The sequence below is a fragment of the Lotus japonicus genome, chromosome 5, assembly GCF_012489685.1.
Source record: "Lotus japonicus ecotype B-129 chromosome 5, LjGifu_v1.2".
Lineage (NCBI taxonomy): Eukaryota > Viridiplantae > Streptophyta > Magnoliopsida > Fabales > Fabaceae > Lotus > Lotus japonicus.
Genome location: NC_080045.1, coordinates 7,714,092 through 7,740,231, shown reverse-complemented (window position 1 = coordinate 7,740,231; position 26,140 = coordinate 7,714,092). Strand labels below are relative to the sequence as shown.

At 37.1% G+C, this 26,140-nt stretch overlaps 2 protein-coding genes across 2 annotated transcripts; one reads left to right on the top strand and one right to left on the bottom strand.

The window, feature by feature from the left end:
* The first annotated feature begins 1,951 nt into the window (after positions 1 to 1,951).
* LOC130717072 (F-box/LRR-repeat protein 15) lies at positions 1,952 to 12,628 on the top strand. Its single transcript, XM_057567179.1, has 17 exons — positions 1,952 to 2,606; positions 2,758 to 3,016; positions 3,146 to 3,278; positions 3,468 to 3,564; positions 3,639 to 3,836; positions 3,921 to 4,191; positions 4,294 to 4,392; positions 4,468 to 4,556; positions 4,718 to 4,817; positions 4,912 to 5,082; positions 8,833 to 8,985; positions 9,330 to 9,490; positions 9,564 to 9,762; positions 10,967 to 11,433; positions 11,512 to 11,575; positions 12,040 to 12,126; positions 12,217 to 12,628. The coding sequence occupies exons 1-17, from the start codon at positions 2,203 to 2,205 to the stop codon at positions 12,295 to 12,297; spliced, it is 3,033 nt and encodes a 1,010-aa protein (XP_057423162.1). The 5' UTR covers positions 1,952 to 2,202; the 3' UTR covers positions 12,298 to 12,628.
* Positions 12,629 to 25,047: 12,419 nt separating this feature from the next.
* LOC130721161 (40S ribosomal protein S27-2) lies at positions 25,048 to 26,025 on the bottom strand. The gene is made up of 4 exons (XM_057571902.1): positions 25,871 to 26,025; positions 25,644 to 25,745; positions 25,502 to 25,530; positions 25,048 to 25,400 (listed from the first exon to the last, which is right to left on the bottom strand). The coding sequence occupies exons 1-4, from the start codon at positions 25,871 to 25,873 to the stop codon at positions 25,274 to 25,276; spliced, it is 261 nt and encodes an 86-aa protein (XP_057427885.1). The 5' UTR covers positions 25,874 to 26,025; the 3' UTR covers positions 25,048 to 25,273.
* Between the last annotated feature and the right edge of the window lie 115 nt (positions 26,026 to 26,140).

The window sequence follows — 26,140 nt, the reverse complement described above, 5'->3', positions numbered from 1 at the left end:
TAAATATATATACTATAGATATTTGTCTCAAGATATGTTATCTCTCTTATAAAGACTGTTTTTGGTCTAGAAAGAAAACTTAATTACCAAAATGGACATTATTCGTAATGTTTATATTCACGAACATCCAATTACGTTTTTATGTATTATCTTTTAATCATTTACTAGCATTAATCTCACGTCATGCACGGATGAAATAAGAGTACTTTGTCGACATACATCAGACTTTTTCATATTTTCTCTCTCGGTTTTTTTTTTTAAAATATGTGTATCACATATTTAAGTTTTTTTTTCTAATCCTAGTTAAATTCTAATTCCATTTTTTTATTTCTAATTTGTTATGTTTTGAATCAATATACCAAAATTAACCTTCCGATGCAAAAAAAAAATATATATATCAAAACCATTTTAATCTTCCAATTATATATACGAAAACATAAAATACAAAATTTTGAGTTAATTTCAAAATCAATCATTTAAAACTATTTGATACTTCTATCAATTTTTTTGATGACATATTTGATATCATTTTGAACGTAAAATATTACATTAATTTTTTTTATTTTGTAATATGAAAAATTAATCAATAAAAAACTTTGTAAGCATACATCTTAATGGTATAAAAGTCGTCCATGTATGATAGCTTAAGTGGTAAGAGTTAGAGGACATATGGGTTGGGTGAGGGAGGTTTAGGGATCAATTCTTCCGATGTACCAAAAAAATGGTAGAAAAGTCAAAATTGACTTATTAATTATTCTAATGTGATTAAACACCATTAAATTTCAAATAATACAATAGTTATTTTTGAAAAAAATACACAATTGACTTTTTTAATTATTACAATGTCATTAATAACTATTAAATGTAATATTAATAATTTTTGAAAATATAGAATTATTTTATATTTAAATTACTAAAAAAACAAAAAATATAAATACGACATCATTTACCTACTAATTATAGTTGCTATTTTTTTGTTTCGAGAATAGTATAATACTAGTATTGATCTCGCGTCATGCACAGATGAAATCTGAGTAATTTGTCGACATACATAAGACATTTTCATATTTCCTCTCTCATTTTCATTTTTTAAATACGTATGTCACATATTCAAGATTTTTTCCTTCAAATCCTAGTTACATTCTAATTACTTTTTTTCTCTAACTTGTTATGCCTTGATTCAACATACCAAAACTATTTTAATCTTCCAGATGAATATACAAAAAACATAAAATACAAAACTTTCAAACTAATTTCCGAATAAATCCCTTAATTTCCGAATTTGTTATCATCTTGAACGTAATATATTACATTTAATTTTTTTATTTTATTATATAAAAAATAATCATTAAAAAAAAGACTTTATCAGTGTACATCTTTATGTTAGAAAAGTTATAATTGACTTTTATATTTTAATGTGATTAAAAACCATTAAATGTCAAATTAATACAGTAATTATTTTAAAAAAAAGTCATAATTAACTTTTGTTAATTATTTAATTTCATTAATAACTATTAAATGCAATATTAATACATTAAAATATTTTAAAAAATATGAAATTATTTTACTATTTAAATTACTAAAAAAATCAGAAAATATAAATATGACATCATCTACCTGATAATTATAGTATGAGAGAAAAAAAAACTTATCAAAAAGATATAAAATGAAGATGTGACACTTGTCAGAGTTACTACCTTTTTGTTTCAAAAATAGTATATAAAATAAGATAAGATAAGATAGGAAGTATAGGATATAATTTTATTATACACCTATAATGTGATAGAAATATAAATCTAATTAAATATCTTCTATTAATGTACTTTTGTGAAAATGGAAATCTTAGCCTTTGATGAAACAAAATAGAGAGACGACGTCGTTGGAGTCATTCATTTTGCGCTCAAGCAGTACAAAAATTGTGATTCGCTGAGATATAGAAGCAAGCAAACCCCAAAAGGGGAAAAAAAAAACATCCGAAGAAACAAAGCAGCTCCCAAGATCCGATCAGATCCATTCAACCCTTCCCTCTCTCTCTCTCTAAAACAGAACTTCTCTCTCTATCTCTCTCTTGTACTGTTTCCACACCCACTCTCCCAAACAAAACAAAACCCGATCATTTCTCCTTCGCCGATTAGGGTTTCTGCAATTCATCGCCGGAATGCTCAAGATCTGGACCCTAGTTTCCTCAATCTTCCAATTTGCATGAAGCTTTGGTGGCGATTTCTATGTTTCAACCTACAAGAAGAAGAGGAACAAGAAGAGGTTGTTGTGGTTCGAGAGGAAGAGCGTGAGCGTGGTAATCTTCTTCTTCTTCTTCCAGAAACTACTACTATGAATAACAACAACGACGACAACAACGGCATCGACATCGACATCGACATTCCTTCTGCTGCTTCCGACGACGACGACGCCGGCGGTGGTGGTGAGGAACGGTGGTTGCTCGATGAGATTGATAGGGTTCCGCCTGTGGATGAGTTCGGAGGGTGGGAACGCATGCTGTTTTCTCAGGGAGAGAGTAGCTCTGCCGTTGCTGCGGCTTCCGCCGATGAAGAGAGTCACGATTTGAGCCATAAGCGCGCCAAGTTCTACGCTGATTTCGAGTTCGAGTGAGTTTTTCGTTTTCGAAAATAATGTTTGTTTGATGCAAACTCACATGTGCATTGTTTTAGAGATGATAGTTTAGTTTTGGAGATAGATATTCATGATTGCTGTTTAGGATTGTGTTGCGAATTTGATGATTGGATGTGTGTTTTACAGTGAGAGTCACTTTGCAACTCCAGCATCTTCCAGTGGTGGGAAATGCGCTTATGTGTCTTCTGAAAGTGGAGGTCATGATTATTTTCAAGGTTCGCCTCTTCGACTGAACAGTGGCATGGGTTATGATGCTTTTACATTAATGTGTATCGGTGGTGAGGAGGGTAACTTTGTGCAAGACGGTGAAGGAAATGATAGTGACATCTCAAACCTAGAAGATCTAGAGGTCAGGATGGACTTAACAGATGATTTGTTGCATATGGTAAGACACAGGAAAAGAGTCACTCGAGTTTAGCTTCTTTTAATATCTGGCAATGATTTTTGAAGGTCCCCGTTTTTCCCAAATTTTGTAATTTCTTTATGTTTCTCTTTACTTGCCTGTGAAATTTAGGTTTTCTCATTTTTGGATCATCCCAATCTCTGCAAAGCTGCCAGAGTTTGTAAGCAGTGGCGAGCTGCTAGTGCTCATGAAGATTTCTGGAAGAGTTTGAATTTTGAGGATAGGAACATCTCTGTTGAACAATGTGAGTCTGAAACCGTACATGTTGTAATAAGATGTCATTTATGAAAGTTTTAGTTTATGTTGGATTGAGCCTTTTAGTATTCAGACTATGAGTATTGGAAATCCTGCTTTGTGTCAGTAGTGGTAGTCTTGCTTCTGTAAATTTTTTGTTGGTAACTGTGCTTATTCAAAGTTTTGTTTGTATTTACAGTTGAGGACATGTGTAGGCGTTATCCTAATGCCACAGCAATGAGCATATCTGGTCCTTCTATTCACTTGCTTGTCATGAAGGCTATCACTTCATTAAGGTAGGTATTTTCTGTGGTATTGAAATTGATCTTGTTATCTTGGACCCATGCTGATTTGTTGTCATCAATTTCAGGAATCTTGAGGTTTTAACATTAGGAAGAGGACAGATAGCGGATTCTTTTTTTCTTGCTTTACCTGATTGTTCAATGTTGAGAAGTTTGAATATCAATGATGCTACACTTGGAAATGGTATTCAGGAGATATCTGTTGTTCATGAAAGATTGTGTCAACTTCAATTAACAAAATGCCGTGTGATGCGAATAGCCGTCAGGTGGATATACTTCGAGATTTAACTGATATTTAGCTGTCACTTTGCTGATGAGATAAAATGTGATATATGTATATATATTTTCAGGTGCCCACTGCTTGAAACTATGTCATTGAAGCGCAGTAACATGGCACAGGTTGTGCTTAACTGCCCTCTTCTGCATGAGCTTGATATAGGCTCTTGCCACAAACTTCCAGATGCTGCGATCCGTGCTGCTGCAACTTCATGTCCTCAACTAGTGTCACTGGACATGTCTAATTGTTCATGTGTCAGTGATGAAACACTGCGTGAAATAGCACAAAATTGTGCTAACCTTAGTGTTCTTGATGCATCATACTGCCCAAACATATCTTTGGAGGTATGCTTCAGTCTATAGTCACTTTTTGCATACATAAATTGAACCTGAGCATCTCACTTCTTGTGGCATGATTGCTGACTTGTTTTTTTTTTCTCTTTGAAGAATGTTAGACTTCCAATGTTGACAGTTCTAAAGCTTCATAGTTGCGAGGGCATCACTTCCGCCTCAATGGCTGCAATAGCTCATAGTTCCATGCTTGAGGTATGTTATTTTTCCTAGATACTGATACTAGTGATATATCTGAATTCATGAAACATGATGTCACTGCGATTTCAGGTTTTGGAGCTTGACAATTGCAGTCTATTGACTTCAGTGTCTTTAGATCTTCAACGTTTAACGAATATAAGATTGGTACACTGTCGCAAGTAAGTTTCTGCTTCACTTTTCTTCCTTTCCAGAGAAGTATTTTAATTCTATTATTCATCTTTGTCTTTCTCTGTTGCTTGTGCACTTGTTTCTTAATTTGACACCCTATCCTTGTTTTTCAGTATTGTGTTGCCTAATTTATAATTTGAATTGTTTGTAGATTTGCTGATTTGAACTTGAGGGCCATAATGCTTACTTCTATACTGGTGTCTAACTGCCCTGCTCTCCACCGTATTAACATCACTTCAAATTCACTTCAAGTATGTCTTGTAATTTCGCATGCAATTTTATTTCCCAATGCTAATGTGTACTATCGTAGTATAACTCCGAAGGATTGACTTTATGGTGATGCAGAAATTAGCATTGCAAAAGCAGGATAGCTTAACGGTGTTGGCTCTGCAATGCCAATCTTTACAAGAAGTGGATCTTTCCGAGTGTGAATCTTTGACGAACTCTATATGTGAAGTGTTTAGTGACGGTGGAGGATGCCCTATGTTGAAATCACTAGTTCTTGATAATTGTGAGGTACATGAATTTATCCCTTTTTTGGCCTTTGCTGGATTCACTTGCGAAAAATTGCTTATACATGATCTAAGCCAGTAGTATATAAAGCATAGTAGTACATAGCGCGCGATAGCGGTGTAGCAGCTCCCTGCCGCGATTGAGATGAATTAGTGGTGCACCTAACAATAGCGGCCAAAATAGCGGCCAGATCGCGACCAATAGCGTGAAATAGCGGCGCTATATGGACGAAGGGCAAAATGACTCAAGCACCTCGATTTTAAATCATTAGGGAACTTTTTAGGGGCATTTTAGGTCAAACTTGAAAGAATGAAAGCTTCATTCAGAATTCCTAATTGGACCTTCTCTGCCCTCTTCTCACTATTCACGTTGCCCTCTCACCTTGGGCCTCCAAGCACCACCCCCTTCTCAGGTGACCATTCTTCACTAGCGGCCACCCTTCAGTGCTTGAAGATGATATGAATGATTTCTTATGTAGCTAGGAGCACAGGAACTCTTATTTCCATGTTCATGTTTTTTTACTTTAAGCCTTAGGGGTAGGAACTTGTTTTTAGTTTTTATATTTTGGTATCAATCTATTAAATAAAATTCGGTACAATCATTAGTTTCTTTAGTGTTTCCAATTTTTTTTTGGTTAGTTTTTGCTTACAGATTTGAAATTTGTTAGCAATTGTGTGGCCATAAAATGTGAAATGAGCACTATTGTTTTTAAATATTTAGATATCTCCCTAAGAAGCTTCATTTGATTCTAAAGTTATTGCTTTTCTAGCCATAGATATTTTCATACTGAATTAACTTGAGCTAAAAGTAGTGAGAGGAGAGTGTGGCCAAAGAGAGAGTAGTGTTGTCAAATCGCGATCGCGGAAAATCGCGGCGAGGCCTAAATCCGCTATTTCATTTAGCGGATAGCGTCGCGGGCAAACAACGGAAACCGTATAGCGGTTAAAATAAGTAAAAAAATTATAGAAAAAACAGCTGCAAAAAATAAATAAAAATAAGACATCTAATGAAATGCATAAAATGATCTCCTTGCCCTCTCCACTATAACTTTCCCACCGAAGAGCCATAAAGAACAGAAGTCAACATTACAATCACAATTATATCTTGGCTTCCTTACTCCTTATAAAAGCATGAAAATCAATGTAAAACTGACCAGGTTGCTTCTTGCCCCTAGTGTCTATTGCCATACTCCTTGCAAAAAGTCTTGTAGCTATCTTAAATTGATCAAGTTGTTTATCAATTATTAATCTAGACTTCCTATCCTTAACCATTCTCTCAATGGTCTCATATAGTCCATATAAAACTTCATTGTCAGGACTGAAGTTTGTCACAATGGAACCTAATAAAATAAGAATTAAATAATGTAGTTTATTTCTAAAATAAATAAGTGCAGCACATAAAACTTAGGGCTCGTTTGGCACACCGTATTAGACATGATAGTATAAGCTTATATAATACATTATGGACTTATCCATTGTTTAGTGTTAACATTGTATTGTATACGCTTATACATTAATCCCCTCTAAAACATTAAAATGATGGATAAGGCATGATAAGAGTGTGATGTATAAGCCACTACCACAACCCTCCACCACACCACCCTCCACCATTGCTACCACCACCGCCCTCCACCACCACCTCCATCACCGCCACCACCACCGCAACCGTCACCGCCACCACCACCATCATCACCTTCCACCACCACCACCACCACCCCCGCCTTCACAACCTCAACCGCCATTGTCATTGTTGCTACCACTACATACCGCCATGACTCAACACCACCTCTACCGCCACAACCACCTCCCTCCGCCGCCGCCGCCACCACCATCATCACCACCACTTCCAACACCACCACCTCCACTGCCACCACCTAAACCACTACTGCCACCACAACCTACACCGTCACCACCACCACCACCACCTCCCTCCACCGCCGCCGCCACCCTAACCACCACTCAGCATCACTGCTACCACCTCTACAACCACCACCACCCTCCATCACCGCCACCGCCATTATCACAGCCACCTTAGCCGCCATCGCCATCTTTGCCACCCTTTAACACCATCTTCATTTTTATAATATATATCATTATTCAATATTTCACAAAACATAAGTTTATATTAATTTAAACGAAATGATGAGTTATACAGTGTGTCACCAAATGTTGTACAAGATTAAAATTTTATCAAGCCTAATACTATCAGGCCTTATTCTATACAACATACCAAACAGACCCTTAACGAATTTACTTAGGATTAAGAAAGTAAGTAGCAGCTTGAAGAGACTTATGTAACCGCAAATTCCAACGAGTATCAATTATCTTTCACGCCCTATATCTTGACTATTCATTCTTTAAATTCACATCTTCCCAGCCGCTACAAGATTAGTACCTCCTCCCATCTCCACTTGAACTACATTGTCTTGCCCAACTTCTTCTGACATATAATCCGAGATCACTTGTGTCAATAGACGTAAAGAAAACGGTCACACGTGACTATTAACTAAAAAGTTGGTAAGTGACTTGCCCTTTCCATCCAATCATCGCTTTAACTTCATCTGGAAGTGATGCACAAACAACTCATATTTTCCTTTGTTCCAGGCTTTGAGCAAGGTGATGCTTCACCCTTGCAACCCTACCTCGAAAGTATGTGAACACTACTTACACTTCACTAAAAGCCTATGAGGCTGAACACTCTCACAAAGGCTCGATAGTCAATATCATTGACTTTCTATACTTTTCCCTTTGTCTGACCCATTATAAAAGTAGCAAACAGCAGCAATAGAATAAGGTAGTACGTGGAATATTGAGGTGGCAGTCAAAAACTGAGTCGGATTTCTCTGCCCAGGTCAATACTCAATTTGTGTGATAAAAAAAACCAAGGGGTACCAAGCGGGGCAATAGAACATAGGGGGGACTGCACAAAGATCAAAACACAGCGTAAGACCTAGTTTGCAGTTCGCATGAGGAAGATTGTGGCACACATGAAAAGGTGTAGGGTGGGACCAAATTAGGGTTGTTTTTGGTGTTTGACTTGGAAAATACGTATTGGAAATTTCTGTACATTTTATTTTTTAAAAATTGAAAAAAAGTACGCAAGAAGCTAGAATAGAAACCAGATCGAGTGAGCGTACTGGGCAGGGGGGTTATTCCCGCGATAATCCTGCAATTCAGCGAAGGAAACAAAAACCCAAAAGCGAAACAGTATGCGATTTGCATCGCAGGAGCTGAAGAGTGCATCGAATCACAATGTGTATCGTGCGATTCATGTGATACTTAAAACCCTGTTGTGCAAAAACTATGAGCTGATAATTACGCCTGTGTAGTTAGTTTCAATGATGTCAATATGTTTTTTATCTGACATTGATCACTTCTGACCTTGAGTTTCTGAAAGGGTTCCCGTGCTATCTTCACAGAAGAGTTATTATGATTTCGATAAAAGTGGTATATTATGAAGATTACTGAAATTAGTGGAATTAGACAACTAGTTACATGAAGTATTATCATCATTTCAATTTTCAATGAATTAATTAGACACTATTTACTTCAGCTAGTGCTGAAAAATCATTTTAAAAGGATTATGTCTTAACTTTTCTAGTGCTTGTACTTGTGCTTATGATGTCAGAAATCTGGTTTGTTTGAACTTTGAATTTCTGGTGGCGTTTTATTGCTGATTTTGTTGTTTAAATGTTCTGAACTTGCAATTATTTCAAACCCTTTAATTACTAAACTTAATGTTTACTGAATTTAGAGCTTGACCTCAGTTCGGTTCGTCAGCACCTCTTTAGTCAGTCTTTCTCTTGGTGGTTGTCGCGCAATTACTACTCTTGAGCTAACATGCCCTAATCTCGAGAAAGTCATTTTGGATGGCTGCGATCATTTGGAAAAAGCATCATTTTGTCCGGTAAGTAGTATTGAGGTACTAGATACTTTGTTGTGTATGTGTTGAAATTTTTGGACTCTTCATGGTATTTGACTTAATCATTTGGCCAAATATGCTAAATCCATAATTAAAACTACAGAACTTTGACACCACATGTTCTTGTAATTTGCTGTTTCCATGGTTTAAGAACTAGTTTATCTATTGGTCCAAGTGGCTGCTGTTCAGTTAAGACTTGGAATTTGGGACTGGACTAGGGGTACATGATGAACTCGATGTATATGATGAACTTGATGTATTGAGTTTTTTATGATATGATGTCCAGTAGCTAAATACATTTTTTTTTTGTTTTTTTACCTGCTTCTCAGGTTGGTCTTCGGTCTCTCAATTTAGGAATATGTCCAAAATTGAACGTACTGAGCATTGAAGCATTATATATGGTCTCACTCGAGTTGAAAGGATGCGGCGTGCTATCTGAAGCTTCCCTTAATTGTCCTTCCTTGACGTCTCTAGATGCTTCTTTTTGCAGGTAAGGCTTCATTTGTTTCTTTCTGAGGTATCCTGATTATATGTGGACTGACTATAATTATTTTGACTTACAGCCAACTCACTGATGACTGCTTGTCTGCGACAACAGCGTCATGCAAATTGATTGAGTCATTAATATTAATGTCATGCCCATCAATTGGTTTAGATGGACTTTGCTCTCTGCGTTGGCTCCCAAATTTGACTCTGCTTGATTTATCATACACTTTCTTGGTGAATCTGCAGCCTGTTTTTGAATCTTGTCCACAGTTGAAGGTAAGAGTTATCATATTTTCATACGCATTTTTTATTTTTTGTGTGGCATATTACAAGTAGTACAATATAGCAGTAGAGGATCTCTTCTCCCTTCCCCGCCCCCTATCAAAAAATAAAAGTGATGGCGTATTTGAGTTCTGTGCAATCCAAGCTGTGGCAAGTTTTAGTCTGACAGATTTTGTTTTATAAGAACATCTAACGAAATTTAATATTACACGCAGTCTAATCTTCATGAAAATGAGATGAGTTCATCATTCTCACTGAAATGTAATTTGGTTTTTATCAGGACATCAAAGTAATGATATTATTTGGGTTTGCTTATCAGTATGCAGTAATTGTTTGTTAATTCTTGAAGTATTTATTAATTGGAATTCCAATTTATGTTGTTGGGTTCAAAGAAAAATCATTTTTTTTTGGTTTTTCATCACTTTTTCTCCTTAATAATGAAGACGCAGAAAATGCCAGGTAAAAGAGAGAGATGTGGAGGGGACTGGAAAAGAGTGAGGAAAATGTGGGCAAAATTTCCGTTAGATTTTTGTGTTAAATCAAAGGCTTAATTGCAACTTTGGTCCCTAACGTTTACCAATTCCACAATTTTAGTCCCCCACCTAATTTAATTACACAGATGGTCCCTGACTTTGCTGCTTGTCTGCAATGTTGGTCCTGCCTTTTATTTGTTAACGGAGGAGACTTACGTGAATGTCCAATTGGAGAGAGAAAGAAGGACTGAAGAGAGAGGGAAGCACGTGAGTTGCACGTGAGACCTGCAACGGTCATATTCTACCCTCTTCCTCCTTAAAAAACAGAGCACCGTGAGGTAAAGAACGAACGAGTCCCTAGAGGCGAGGAAGAAGGTTGAATCAGTTGCCGATCTCTTTCTCTCTCCAATTCAACTTCCACATCAGCTAAGTGACCATCCACGTAAACCTCCTCCATTAACAAACAAACGGTAGGACCAACGTTGCAGACTGCCAGCAAAGTCAGGGACCATCTGTGTAATTAAATTAGGCGAGGGACTAAAATCGTGGAATTGATAAATGTCAGGGACCAAAGTTGCAATTAAGCCTAAATCAAATGTTCTGTTATTATACCATTGTTTCCTCAGCCCTTAGTCCATGGGTATTCGAATGGTTAATTACTTCTATTTGTATAATAATTATTCTCTTTGCCTTTTTCTTATCTGGCTATTTTTGTTTTTTTTAAGGTATTAAAGTTGCAGGCATGCAAATATCTCACTGACTCATCACTTGAACCTCTATACAATGGGGGTGCTTTACCAGCTCTTGAGGAGTTAGACTTGTCTTATGGAACTCTGTGTCAGTCTGCAATCGAAGAGCTTCTTTCTTGCTGCACACACCTTACTCGTGTGAGCTTGAATGGCTGTGTGAATATGCATGATTTAAACTGGGGGTATAGTCGTGGGAAGATTCCTGAGTTGCCTGGCATAAATATCCTGTCCATTGCAAGCTCCCACAACAATTTCCATGAGCCAAGTGAGCAACCTACCCGATTACTGCAGAACCTCAACTGTGTAGGATGTCCAAATATCAGGAAGGTTTTCATTCCATCAACAGCACATTGTTCCAATTTATTGTTTTTAAACCTCTCTCTGTCAGCTAATTTGAAAGAGGTTGATGTAGCTTGTCTCAACCTGTGCTGGCTTAATTTAAGGTAAGGTTTGCTTTCTTAATAAATATGGGATATATCTATCATCATAACAGGTGATAATGTTTTAAATTTTTGATACAGCAATTGTTCCTCTTTGGAAGTTTTGAAGCTTGAGTGTCCAAGATTGACCAGTCTGTTCCTTCAGGTTATTTTCCTTATCTACCAACATATAGATATATATTCATGAACCCATTATATTTTTTTGATAAATGAACCCATTATATTTGATGGTACTTGTGTTAACATATTCTATATGTTTTTAAATATGTTGAGGTACTATTTTCATCTTATTTTTTCTGCATAACAGCTGTAGTCTTAACTTATGCAATTAAAATGTGTTGTTTTTGCTCCATTCTCTTGGCTTGGGTTGTCCGGCTCCTGTTCAAGCTTTACATAACTACTAGAATGGGATTCCATGAAAAATGTTTGATTATGGGGTTGGTCTTTGTCCTTCACCTGCACGTATGAATTTCTGATCTTTGAGGGATAGTCAATTGTAAATTTGACTTAAATTTACAGCATTCTTGCAACGCATTGATTGATTCGTTTGTGTACCAAACCTATTTGCTTTATTAATATTTTTTTGGGGGCATAATTTGGGTTTTTCAGTCTTGCAATACTGATGAGGAAACTGTTGAAGCTGCTATATCTAAATGCACTATGCTGGAAACTCTTGATGTTCGCTGTTGTCCTAAGGTGAGAGCATTTCACATAGGAGTGAATTTGGTCCTTTTTTTACTGTTTGTATTTTTATAATGTTCTTGAACCATTTATGGTGCTTTACAGATAAGCTCTATGAGCATGGGAAGATTTCGTGCAGCGTGTTGTAGTTTGAAGCGTATATTCAGCAGCTTGTCAACTTCATGAACGTGAACTCGGATATCTTTTAAGTTTTCCCGTGCTTGTTCACTTGGGGTGAAGGCACGCTTGGTAATAAATCTGGGTTATTTCCTCATGTATTTGTAAATGGTTTAACTTATTGTGTTTGTTTGGCATATAGAAATTAGGTTATCTTTATGTATTGCTATAATAAGTTATTGTTTGTTCTACCTATTAACTATTGTAAATTTTATGTTTCAATTTTGTTGATGCATATTTTATGCTTAAGTGGTCTAACCTTGTCTCTAGTGAAGATTTGGTGTATCCAATCCTTTGCGCATATGACCTTGCAATAGTATGTCATAATTTATGTTGTATATTGTGTACTTGGCGTATTGATATTTCTTTTTTCATCTTTTTACTATTTTAGTTTGGGCCTCACTATAGGCATTAATGCAATATTTATTGACTTCTACATTTTGATGAAATTTCGATTTATGCATTAGGTCATAATGGGTAAAAGAATTTAACGGAAAACTCATGTCAGTTGTTCCCTTGTGTCTAAAATTGCTGTGAACTTTCAACGGATGTTTTTTTTTTTTGACAAATTCAACGACTGTCATCTAAGTGCGATCTACATTTTCAAATTTCAAACTAACGCATACTGTTTTGAGTTTTGACCCCCCAAAAAAAAAGTAAAGCCTACTGTTCATTTGAAGGAATTGTATTCTAGTGAGGTTAAGCATATGTTCATATAAGCAGTTACCCAATAGCAGTTAATGACATTATATTTGTTAGATCACTTGTCCATCTTTATTCCTATACCAATAAACTTGGTTGTCTAAAAATTCTGTTCTCCTATTCTTATAAGTGCGCACCCAAAACCCTTGAGCCCCCTCAACTTTCCCTTACATACCTTGCTTCTGCTGCCCCAAGGAGGTCCTCTCCCCTCGGTAGGGGGCTTTTCTCTTTGAATGAGGGGCTTTCTACCAATAATAGGTGAGTAATCTTAGTGAGACTCTTGTTTCCTCTCCTAACCACCCTCGCCCACCAAAAGGGGTGGGTGTATCCAGGATTTTTCCGTTGCGGAGGCCAAAACTAAATTAGGCTTAATTAAGTTTTTGGTAACCTTTACACTTTTGTTCTCTTGTCGGAGCAAATATGGGCGACCGTCCCTAACCTTTGGGAACGATCTCAAGTGTCTTTGGAGATGGAAGGTAGTCCTAGTCATTTATGTAAACTGGGATAAATACACAATGTATCCTTATATCTGATTAACAAACTTAGAAGTGACTTGAAATATGAACCCGCTATAAACAAGTTTAAATTGGGTTAAGTACAATTGTTTGAAGAACTTATTGTTTGAACTAGGAATCTGGGCGATCAGACAAATAGCTTTTTCAACTAGCTTATAAAAAATATTCAAAAACACAACTCAACTGTTCCGGTCAAGAACACTCAAAGAAGGTAGGTATGAAACGCCTACAAAGCTAGCAATGGAGATTGCCTAATCTCTCGTTATAAATGCCAAAAAGTCTCTTACAATGTACACTAGACCCCCCTTTTATAGAAGTTACATGGGCCTTAAGTTTCCTCTAATGGGCTTGTTGGGCCTGCTCAACGCTAGGACCAACTCCCTTACACAAGTTTCCAGCCCCGGCAATCATCCTAAAGGAGGATAGGACCCACTCTTAAATCTAGACCCTTGCCCCTGGTGGACGCTTGTCCTCAGATTATGCCACCCCTAGGCGAGCACCACTTGGGTATAGGAGGGTTCGCCCAGTCCACAAGTCTATAAGACACCGAGCTTGAAGTATGAAAGCGCAGTGTGTCTTAGAATGTGTTCAATCGCCAATTTCCTTAAATCCCCCTTCAATTGCCCACTGGGCGAGCATCTTCAACATCTTCCTAGTTGCCTACTGGGCGAGCACCCTCCGCCCAGCCCATCAACATTGTGTTTTTCTTAATTATTTCAGTTGGTATCACAACTAAATTTAAGAGGTTGAGCACTTAGTCGTGTAGAGGTTAAAGATAATGGAAGAAATCGGTACCAGACAGACATACTTGCAAAGAGACATTTAGTCTCTATACCTCCTGCTTTCAATGGCGAATATTATTGATATATTTGAAGGCTAGGGTGAGATTGTTCAGAGAAACTACTCACATTGATATATGGGGAAAACATCCCACCATTTAAAGAGGTCAAGAAGATCCTAAAAAGTCACCTAAAATAATGGAGATCCAGATTTTTATTTTATTGTGATTGTCATCCGAGAAGCAAATGACCTTTGAGCTTCTTAGTTCTTTGAAGGTTCATGAGCTTGAGCTTAAGAGAAAGACAATGAGATAGGAAAGTCAAAACCTTTGCTCTCAAATCAAAAGAGCCAACCCCAAAGACCAAGGTGAAGGAAAAAAAACATAGCAGAACTATGCTGACAGAAGAAAAATCATTTGGAGAATTAGATAATGTGTCTAAAGGTTTAAACGAAAGGCCAGAAGATAGATCAGTTCCACAAAATCCAACTCAAATTTATAGGTCTATTCAAAGTTTTTAAAGGAGAAATGTCTATTATTACAAAGAACATGGTTCACGAAACATAAGAATAACAAACTCCTTTGTTTTCTGCCAAATCCCCATCCATGTAAATTTTTTTGTCACTATATATTTACTTAAAAGAAACAAATACTTAATCATCATTTTCGTACCCATACTAATAGGAAAACCAGAGAAAAGAAAAAAGATTTGCATATGAAAATATTCACTATGATTTGTTAATTGATACAATGAGTATTGAATCCTTATATAGGATTGAAGACGCTTGCTCTACAAGCTAAGCTAACTCTAACGAAAAAGTAATTACCTCTAACTGAATGGTAACAACCTCTAACAGAATTGAGTCAATTGACATCTGTTCAAAACAAAACTAACAACTATGTCCAGCTGGCACACACACTAAGCATAGAACCGATATTTTCATATCACCTATATACCTATATACTCTAATACACCCCCTCAAACTGAAGGAGGTGACAAAAGCTGAAGCTTGTCAACTACATTCAGTTTGTCCTTGAGCTGTAGAAACCTTGTTGGGGAGAGAGCTTTGGTGAAGATGTCAGCTTTTTGATGTTCAGAGAGCACATGCTGAACAAGAAGACTTTTATCCTGAACTTTCTCTCTTACAAAAAAATATATCTATTTTCATATGCTTAGTTCTAGTGTGCAAGATAGGATTGTGAGTCAACAACACTGTGCTCATGTTATCACAATAAATTGTAGGAGTAGTAAAGGGAATTTTCAGTTCTGTGAATAAAGATTGCACCCATAACAGTTCTGCAGTAGTATTTGCTAGACTCCTATACTCTGCCTCAGTGCTTGACCGTGCAACTAGAGTACGCTTCTTAGCTGTCCAAGAAATAAGATTGGAACCAAGAATAACACATGAGTCTGATGTGGACCTGCGATCATCAGGGTCAGATCCCCAATCAGCATCACAATAGGCAATCAAAGGAAGAGGCCTGGTCATGGAACATAGTTGAAGAAGTACACCATGAGTAAAGGTGCCCTTGAGGTATCTTAGAATTCTTTAGACAACTTTCCAATGCTCCTCATGAGGTTGTGGCAGAAATTGGCACACCTTGTTGACTGTAAATGAGATTTCTGGCCTTGTCATGGTTGCATATTAAAGTGCACCAACCACACTTCTATACTCTGTAGGATCCTTTAGAGCAGAACCTTCATGTTTGGAGAGTTTGACACCACATTGCATAGGAGTGGAAATGGTTGCAGCATCAAGCATGTTGACTTTGGTGAGAAGGCATGAAATATACTTAGTTTGATTCAGCAGCAATCTTCCACTAGTCAAATGAGTGGCTTGAACACCAAAAAAATAGTCAAGTTGGCTAAGCTGTTTTAGAGCAAAAATTGGATGAAGTTGTGTTGTAAGTTGTTGAATGAGAGTCATAGAAGCCCCAGTGATGATGATATCATCCACATAAACAAGCATATAAATGCAGCCTTGTGAGGAATAATATGTGAATAAGGAGGGATCACATTTGCTGGCATGGAAACCGAACTTGATGAGAACTTCTTTCAGCCTATGAAACCAAGCTCTTGGAGCTTGCTTGAGGCCATAAAGGGCCTTTTGCAACTTGCAACCAGATTCTTGTCCTTGTGCTCAAAACCAGAAGGTTGTACCATGTACAACTCTTCTTCCAACACACCATTAAGAAAAACATTGTTGACATCCAACTGTTGTAGTGGCCAGCCTCTTAAAATAGCAAGGGAAAGGATAAGTCTCACGGTGATAGGCTTCACTTATGGAGAAAAGGTCTAAGAATAATCAAACCCTTGGACTTGACTATAGCCTTTAGCCACCAGCTGTGCTTTGTACTTGTTAATAGAGCCATCAGGATTCTCTTTGATTATGAAAATCCACTTACACCCCACTGCTGTTCTGTTAGTTGGTAGAGGAACTAGAGTCTAAGTACCATTGTTCATAAGAGCTGTGTACTCTTCTTGCATTGCCTTATACCACTTAGCATCCTTCATTGCTTGCTTGACAGAAGTTGGTTCCACGTGAGTGAGCAACAGAGTGGGTTGTAACCTTGGCTTGACAATTCCTGATTTAGCTCTAGTTTGCATAGGATGACTGTTAACAGCCACTGGAGGGACTGCAGCAACCACTGATACAGAAGAATCAGCTGGCTGAGCATGAGCAGAAGACAATGATGGGGAATTCTACCATACTGGTCTAAGCACTTGTATCCTCTGTGATAAATTGAGTACCCTATGAACACACACTCTTTTGAATGCAAAGACAATTTAGTGGAATTATAAGGTCTAAGAAAAGGAAAGCAAGCTGACCCAAAGACCTTAGACTCTTAAAATCAGGATGTTGATCATACAATTTGAAATAAGGTCTTGCACCTTGTAAAGTAGTAGTAGACATTCTATTTATGAGATAAGTGGCAGCAAGAAAGGCATGATCCCAGAAATGCAAAGGCATTGAGGCATGAGACAACAAGGCTAAACCTGTTTCAACTATATGCCTATGTTTTCTCTCTACACTCTCATTTTGATGGTGAGTATGTGGGCATGTAAGTCTATGAATGATTCCCAACTTTTGAAAATGAGAGGATAAGGGTTTAAATTCCCCTCCCCCATCAGTTTGGACGCTCTTAAGTTTGTGACCAAACAGCAACTCAACCATAGCTTGAAAATTGATAAAAGTAGCACAAGTGCCTGATTTTTTCTTCAAGGGAAATATCCAAGTATATCTAGTACATGCTTCAACACATGTTAAAAAATATAAAAACCCACAAGAGGATTCCAGAGAGGCTGGTCCCCACAAATCAGCAAAGACAAGTTCAAAAGGAGTATTGTAAACTGCAGTAGAAGGAGAAGAAGGTAGTCTATGAAGTTTACTCAAACAACAAGCCTTGCAAAAGGAAAACACACTTTTATTACTTGGAACAGAAACATTACACAAAGAAAGAGTATGGTTAAGTACATCATGATGAGGATGACCTAATCTTGAATGCCACAAATCATAAAGAGAAATACTACTACCACTATTACAATGTGCTGAACCAGAAACAGTAGATGAAACAGGAGCAGAATGCACATCATTATTACACTGAGCTATACTAGAAACAACATGAGAAACAAGAGCAGAATGCAAACTAATAGCAGAAGTTGCTTTATTTGCTGCAGACTTGGAAGATAAGCAAGCCTGCAAAGACCTGGACAAAGACTGAGAATGTAAAGAGGACAGAGAAGAAACATTGACAGCAGGTTGTGAGCTAGCTTTGGTGAGTGGTCCATCAAAGTAATATAGACCATCATCCGCAACAGCACCAGTGAGAAGAAGCTCATAAGTGTCCTGATGACGAACACAACAATGATTGGCATGAAAAGTGAAGAAAACATTATTATCACGAGCAAAACGACTAACACTAACAAGATTTTTAGTTATAGAAGGCACAAGAATGAGCTTTTTAGGAATTAAACTAGCCGTAGGATTAAAAGAAGAGGGAAGAGTGGCTGAACCTATAGACTGGATTGGCAGTCCTTGACCATTTCCCACCAGAAGCTGATCCTGTGCTGGTGATGGAATATTATCCACAAATATGCTTGGATTGTTAGTCACATGGTTAGTGGCTCTAGAGTCAGGGAACCAAGCTATCTGTGATGAGTTATGTGTAGGAACAGTAGCTAGCATGGCCTGAGGAAGCATTCCAGTAGAGACTTGTTGCTGTGGTGGCCTGGGAAACTGAGGTGATGGAACAAAAGGTGCTGAGAACTGACCCTGAGGAGTCCAATGACAAGCAAATGGCATTCCAGCAGCTTGCATTCCAGCAACTTGTGGATAAGGCATTTGTGGACAACACCAAGGAGGCCATTGAGGCATGCTAAAAGGTTGAATAGCACCTGAACCATACTGAGGAAACACTGAATTACACGAAGCATATGGGGAAAATCCAAAATTGGCCATAGAAGGAAAACCCCCAAATTGCATTGGAGAAAACCCTAGATTGACACCTAGAGCAGGGTAATTCTGACCAAAATTCCCAGATTGACCAGAATTGGTACTGGAATTAGCATGAGGACTAACTCCTGAGGGACGTGACCAACAAGAAGCTGCATCATGGCCCTATTTGTTGTAGTAAGTGCACTGGACATTGCGTCGTCTTCCGCGCCCGCGTCCTCTGCCATAGTTTCCAGAATTGTGATTCTGATCATCGCGATTCCCATAACCAGAGTCAACAGCGGCATCGACTAGCTGGGAAGGAGCGACAGCTGTCGCTGGAAGTTGCGTCGCTGGTGGGGACGGCGCCGGAGCAGGCTGAGTCCACAAAGCTTGTGGCGGCAGCGCCGATGTTGTAGAAGACGGAGCTGTCGCTTGCGTCAGAAACACTGAAGGAGTGGTTTCTGCGAGTTGCTTCTTCCGCATCCTGTCAAACCGCGCTTCATGAGAGATCACCATGGCTTCCACTTCAGAGATTGTGTAGTATGAGGTTTGATTGTAGATAACAGTCATCAAAGCACTGTATTCTTCCGAGAGACCATCGAAAATCGCTTCTAGATGATCACGAAAAGTGACAGGTTCTCCAATTGAAGCAAGAGTATTCACAATCGTCTTGATTCTTTGTAGAAACTCAGAAGCAGTTTTTGTACCTTTTGTGATGTTCTTCAGTTCATTCCTCAACTGTGTTGACTGAGCACGTGATTTTGCATTGAAGAATGAGTGAATTTCTTCCCAAATCTGCAAGGAGTGCACACATTGAATCACATTTGGAAGAATTGAAGGTGAAAGAGTAGAGAAAAGCCATGTGAAGAGGAGTGAATCCTGTTGCTCCCAATCTGAAAATGCAGGATTCACATTCTCTGTGATCCTATCTACATCAGTCAAGAACTTCTCAGGAATTAGAGGTGGATCTTGCACAAATTTCTGAAGCTTGTGTGATCTGATGACCCCTTCCACCTTCTGTTTCCATGAATAGAAATTGCAGTCATCGAGCTTGATGCTCAATTTGTGAGAAAACGCTTGAGAGAGAGTGTTCGTAGAAGAAGAAGAAGGCAAGGAAGGAGATGATGAAGCATCCATAGCCATGGATCTTAGGCTCTTGATACCATAATAGGAAAACCAGAGAAAAGGAAAAAGATTTGCATCTGAAAATATTCACTATGATTTGTTAATTGATACAATGAGTATTGAATCCTTATATAGGATTGAAGACGCTTGCTCTACAAGCTAAGCTAACTCTAACTGAAAAGTAATTGCCTCTAACTGAATGGTAACAACCTCTAACATAATTGACAACTGTTCAAAACAGAACTAACAACTGTGTCCAGCTGGCATTCCAGCTGGCACACACACTAAGCATAGAACCAATATTTTCATATCACCTATATACCTATATACTCTAATACATACTACCTACCATACATACCTAAAAAATTAAAACACTCATTAATTAGTAAAAATACTTGTATTAATTTATGAGTGACATTATTTTGAATCCTAAGAGCGTAGCAGTTTCCTGTCGAAAAAAAAAACGTAGCAGTTAGTCATTTCATTTTAAAAAATATTCAAAATCCATTAAAATATCATGTCATTTGAAGCGTAATATGTTGATTTAGTCCCAAAGTTAACACAACACGAGTTACTTTTATTTTATCAATGACACTTTAGGCAGCCATATCTAGCAAATAATAGACAAACGTCAAAGAAACAATATCACAATGCTACAGAATCGAACACTATTTAGGATAACATGTTTGCTCACACAACCCACATACACTAGACATAATATAACATGCTCTACATCCACAACATAATCAAGAACAAAAACAAGAAATATAAAATCTTAAAAAGAAAACTCACGTAACATGTAACCTCAAAACTAAGCGTTTAGTCCAAAAAAAAAAAAAAAAAAACCCTAACCTTTACCAAATGCTTGATTTTCATCCCCCGTCAGAGTAAAGGTGGGCTTTAGTCCCTAACCTTTGTCAAAAGGTTTGGTTTTAGTCCCTCCGGAGCTCTGGGTCAACGCCGGAGCTCCGGTGGCCCATGTGGCATGGCCACGTGGATTAATGAGCTGACATGAATTTTTTTTTCATTTAAAATATTAAAAAAACACAATTAAAAATATTAATAAAAAATAAAATTTTGAAAAATCATTAATTCATACTAATTTAATTGGTACATTAACTAAATAAACACAATATTCATCCTCTTCAACTTCAATACTTCATCTTCCATTCTTCATCTTCATCATCATCAAAAACCAAGAACACAGAATCATGAAAACCCAGAAAAAATTATGAAAAGCCCGAAAGGATAACAAAAATCAAAATAACATCATCAACCTAAAACACCAAATTCATAACACAACATCATCAACTCAGAACACAAACACCAACCCCAATTTCGACCCCAAGCCCAGCAACATCAACCCGAACCCCGAACCCCCTCTCCTAGAGTCCTCATCTGAGATTCGTAACCCTCCCACCTCCGTCTCTCTCTTCTCTATTTTAGATCTGAAAACTCAAACATTGTTGAGGCATGGCTTCAAAACCAAATCGTCGTCACAGAACAGGATCCATAGTTTCAAGTCAAAAAGCTTCAAACTTTAGATTTTTCAACACAAACAAATGGATCCTGTTCTGTGACGACGATTTGGTTTTGAAGCCATGCCTCAACAATGTTTGAGTTTTCAGATCTAAAATAGAGAAGAGAGAGACGGAGGTGGGAGGGTTACGAATCTCAGATGAGGACTCTAGGAGAGGGGGTTCGGGGTTCGGGTTGATGTTGCTGGGCTTGGGGTCGAAATTGGGGTTGGTGTTTGTGTTCTGAGTTGATGATGTTGTGTTATGAATTTGGTGTTTTAGGTTGATGATGTTATTTTGATTTTTGTTATCCTTTCGGGCTTTTCATAATTTTTTCTAGGTTTTCATGATTCTGTGTTCTTGGTTTTTGATGATGATGAAGATGAAGAATGGAAGATGAAGTATTGAAGTTGAAGAGGATGAATATTGTGTTTATTTAGTTAATGTACCAATTAAATTAGTATGAATTAATGATTTTTCAAAATTTTATTTTTTATTAATATTTTTAATTGTGTTTTTTTAATATTTTAAATGAAAAAAAAATTCATGTCAGCTCATTAATCCACGTGGCCATGCCACATGGGCCACCGGAGCTCCGGCGTTGAACCAGAGCTCCGGAGGGACCAAAACCAAACCTTTTGACAAAGGTTAGGGACTAAAACTCACATTTACTCCGACAAGGGACGAAAACCAAGCATTTGGTAAAGATTAGGGACCAAAAACTTATTTAAGGCAAAAAAAAATATGCTTGTATTTCATTCATCGCCTTTAATTTTGGGGGCATGCCTTTTCTTCTTTGCCCTTTATTTTGCACCATAATGATGTTTTACATATACCAAAGATTAGAATTTGATAGAAAATTCAAGGAGACGCTCGGTGAGAAAACAAGTGATGAGAGCTAAAAAGAGGGAAATATGGCAGATAGGGGGGTGGAAGGACATGGTTTGATAGAGAAAAAGATAGGATATGAACAAAACAAATCCTCCAAAGGATGAGAAAACTCAGACTAAAGAGAAGAAAACCCCAATAGAAGTGGGAAGAAGACCTTTTATGAGGAGAGGAAACCCTCCACATGAGGGGGGAGGCTGAAAATGAAACTCTAATGAGGAGTGTGCAAGGTGTTGTTGAGTGTTGAGGAGGGGTTGTACACCTTTACAACGCTATGAGGGTAACACCAACAAAATTGCTCCCGTTCGTTGTGAACAATAATGGACTACATACATTTTACAACATTTTTTGCCAAACCATCGCCCCTACTAAGCACTAAAACCTTATAGAGCTTTTACAACACTTATTTGTCATAGATCACTCAAATCATTTTTAGTTACTAAATAACCATATACAAAAGTTGGGCCATCAAAGATCGCCCCTACTAAGACCATTTACAATGGTGTGTTAAAGGGAAAGAATTTAGTGTTGAATGGGTGCAATGGTTTGTTGAAGAGTGTTGAAAGATGATGTGGTGGAGAGAAGTGATAAAAACTCTCAACATGTTGAATAGGGACGCATGCCAACGTGTGATTGATTGTCTGGATTTTTATCATCTTAATCTTTTGAACTCAATTATTTCATTGCAAAAAAAATTCTGAAAATTTTTTTTTATCCAAAATTCATGATTTTTTCCTCTATAAATAGAGACGTGGTTCGTTTGATTTGGACACGAAAAAAATAAAAACCAAGTTTTTCACTATTATTATTATCTTTCTATTAACCTTTGTTTTGAAATGGACCACAACAATTACCATTTTAAGTTAAGAAAATAAAATAAATTATTGTCTATATTTAAAAAAAAATTGTTAAGTGTTTATTGTTTTAATTTAATTTAAATCGATAATTTTAATTTTATGTAATCATAAAAACAAAAATATAAAATTAAATAAAAATATGAAATAAAAAAGTAGTGGGTAGAGTGTTGAATGAAAAACCATTGGAGTGGGTAAAAGTTGAATGAGTGTTGAATTGGAAAGAGAAAATGATGTGGAGTGTTGGGAAGAGGAAAAGTGATATTACAAGTGTTGAACCATTGTAAATGGTCTAAGCACTAAAAACCTAATAAAGATAAAGAGTATTCCGTCTCTGGAAGCTCTTAGAGGACTAAATACACAGTGAATTCATTGTAAAACAGTTACCATTGTTAAGGATTCAAGCACAAAACTCCATTGATGAGCTTGAGAAAGGATTCGTCAATATCATTTAATGTTAAATAGTTAAAGGTCTACATAAGTGGGTTGACAATGTGCAGCAAAACATATTCCCTTTGGTGAAATAAGTGTTCCTTCTTGAATTAGTTACTTTTCATTTAACCAAGAATAATCTATTTCTTCATATCCATCTATTTTGAAAAGCCGAAATTCACATTCCAACATGCATAAACGAACGTGCTATATTATATTCAAAGATACATGCATAAAATTAGCAGCTAAAACCCTACAACAGAAAAAATCCATGCATTGTGGGGATGAGAAGGAAACCAAAAATCAAAACAGTTACCATTGTTAAGGATTTAAGGACAAAACTCCATTGATGAGCATGAGAAAGAATGAAGTTAAGCAATAATACCGAACACACATTTCAACCGTAGGATAAAGGATTCGCCAATATCATTTAATGGAAAATAGTCAAACAACTACATAAGTGGGTTGACAATGTGCTGCAAAACATAATCCCTTTAGTGAAATAAGTGTTTCTTGTGTTTTTGAATTAGTTACTTTTCATTTAACCAAGAAAAATCCATTTCTTCATAACCATCCATTTTGAAAAGCCGAAATTCACATTCCAATATACAAAACCGTACAACCTATAATTATATTCAAAGAGAAAGATACATGCATGGTATTAGCAGCTAAAAGCCTAAAACAGAAAATATCCAAGACAACATGCTTCGTGGGGATGAGAAGGAAACCAAAAATCAAAACGCCAATCAAAGATATATAAAGATCACTCCAAAATTGGTGTAAATTATTCAAGATAGAGACCGTAATAGATGTAGGGCCAACCCATCGCTTAAACTGCTAAAACTAGAGCAGGAAAGCAGCCAAGGAGCCCCTCACTTAGTGGAAATAATTCATTTCCACCTCCACACTGAAAATAAGTGTGCCACAAAGAATACCCTCTCTCGTGGAAATACCACGCCACCCCTAACTCAAGAGGGAAGCGCTCGGCCTTGGGCGCATTATAAGCAAAAATCCATCACGGTTGAAACCATAAAAACATTACGAAAACTTCAAACAGGACTAGTCAAAGGAAGGGAAAGTACATGCAATTCAAAAAAACTTGATCCCCCAAATGATAAACTACCTTAAAAACAAAACAAAAACAAAAGCTTAATTATAGAATTAGTGTGAGTATAATTGAGAGCAAGTGAACAGATTTCAACTCAGACTATGCTTAGATAGTAGCCATTGCAAGAGAAGTTAGCACTCACTTCACAAAATGTCAGCAAAACTTCTTATGGGGGATTGAGATAAAAGTTTGTTCTACTGGTGTATAAACCCAATTTTTTCACTTTTTATCTTGAAAAAACACATTGCCAATCACAAACTTGTTAGGTGTGTTAGCTCTACAGAACAAACATGACAATCACAGTAAGGGGAAAGGCCAAGCACAACACACATCACACAGAACAAAAGAACATCATAATGAATAAACATGAACATAAATATACAAGTAACACATTCAATACCATCTGCCAGAGAAGTAAATATCTACTTTCAATCATATGCAAAGCAGTGAAGAGATAAACAATACCATGGGGTATCAAAAAGTCTAGGATAAAGTTGTACTTGTAGGATTTAGTCTTACAAAATCAAACAAAATTAAATACCGAAACTAAAACAAGACAAGCCATTGAACCCATCTTAACCCTAGCAATTGAAACTCTCCATCATGAACAAAGAAACAATGACACACCATTTAGTCTCCCTTCTTCCTAAAGGAGCAACCCTCTGTAAGCCTGGCACGCCCACCGGTCGGCTGGCACAGGACGGTCTGGCAGTTTCCGCACACCACCACAGTCTGAGAGTGGCTAAACACAGTTGTTCTGCAACCAATTCAATAAATAAATCACATCAATCAATCAAGCTAATCAAAACCACTACAAAAATCATATCAGATAAAAAGAAAAGGATGGATCAAACTTACATGTTGAAGCATCCCTGACACTTAACATCCTGAAACAAAAGAGAAAAACAATCATATTTGAAAACTAATGAAAGTTGATAGATCAAAATGGTTCCACAAACATGGGAATTGGATAAAAACACAATTAGAAAAAGCAGAATACCATGAAGAAAGAGTTTGGTGACTGCACAAGACGCTTGAGTTTGTGCTTTCTCTTTTCGAGCTCAGCTGGAGGGTTCAACAAATCGATATCATTCTGGAGAACCTGTGCAAATCACAAAAACCAGCGACCAAACATGCTTAGAAACGAAACACAGACAACATGATAGGAATCGAATCGCAGGAAAAGCGAGTTGAGATCTGATTCGAGGAAGGGAAGAAGATGTTTACCATTGTGGAGCGGCGAGAAAACCCTAATGACTGACGAAGCAGAAATGGAGTTGCGGCAATGAGCGAGAGTGGCGGCAGAAGAGGGTTCAGGGAGAATGTGAGAAGTGATTATATAGTAGTGCGTCCTTCTTCTGCCCGGCCCAAAACCTAGTGGATCAAGTGATATGTTGTAATGTTTAATATTATAAAATTATTTACGGATTCTAACAAAAATATATGTAATTTCTTATTATTATAAAAAAATTACTAAAATTGTATTCAAAATCTTGA

Bases quoted from the DNA above. Each gene is read 5' to 3' on its own strand.
- LOC130717072 (XM_057567179.1), top strand. From the start codon at position 2,203: ATGAAGCTTTGGTGGCGATTTCTATGTTTCAACCTACAAGAAGAAGAG. The intron at 3,837-3,920 runs GTGGATATACTT...ATATATTTTCAG, and splicing joins GTGATGCGAATAGCCGTCAG to GTGCCCACTGCTTGAAACTA. The intron at 5,083-8,832 runs GTACATGAATTT...TACTGAATTTAG, and splicing joins TAGTTCTTGATAATTGTGAG to AGCTTGACCTCAGTTCGGTT.
- LOC130721161 (XM_057571902.1), bottom strand. The intron at 25,531-25,643 runs GTATTCTGCTTT...CTTTTGTTTCAG, and splicing joins CACCAAACTCTTTCTTCATG to GATGTTAAGTGTCAGGGATG. The intron at 25,401-25,501 runs GTAAGTTTGATC...AATTGGTTGCAG, and splicing joins TGTCAGGGATGCTTCAACAT to AACAACTGTGTTTAGCCACT.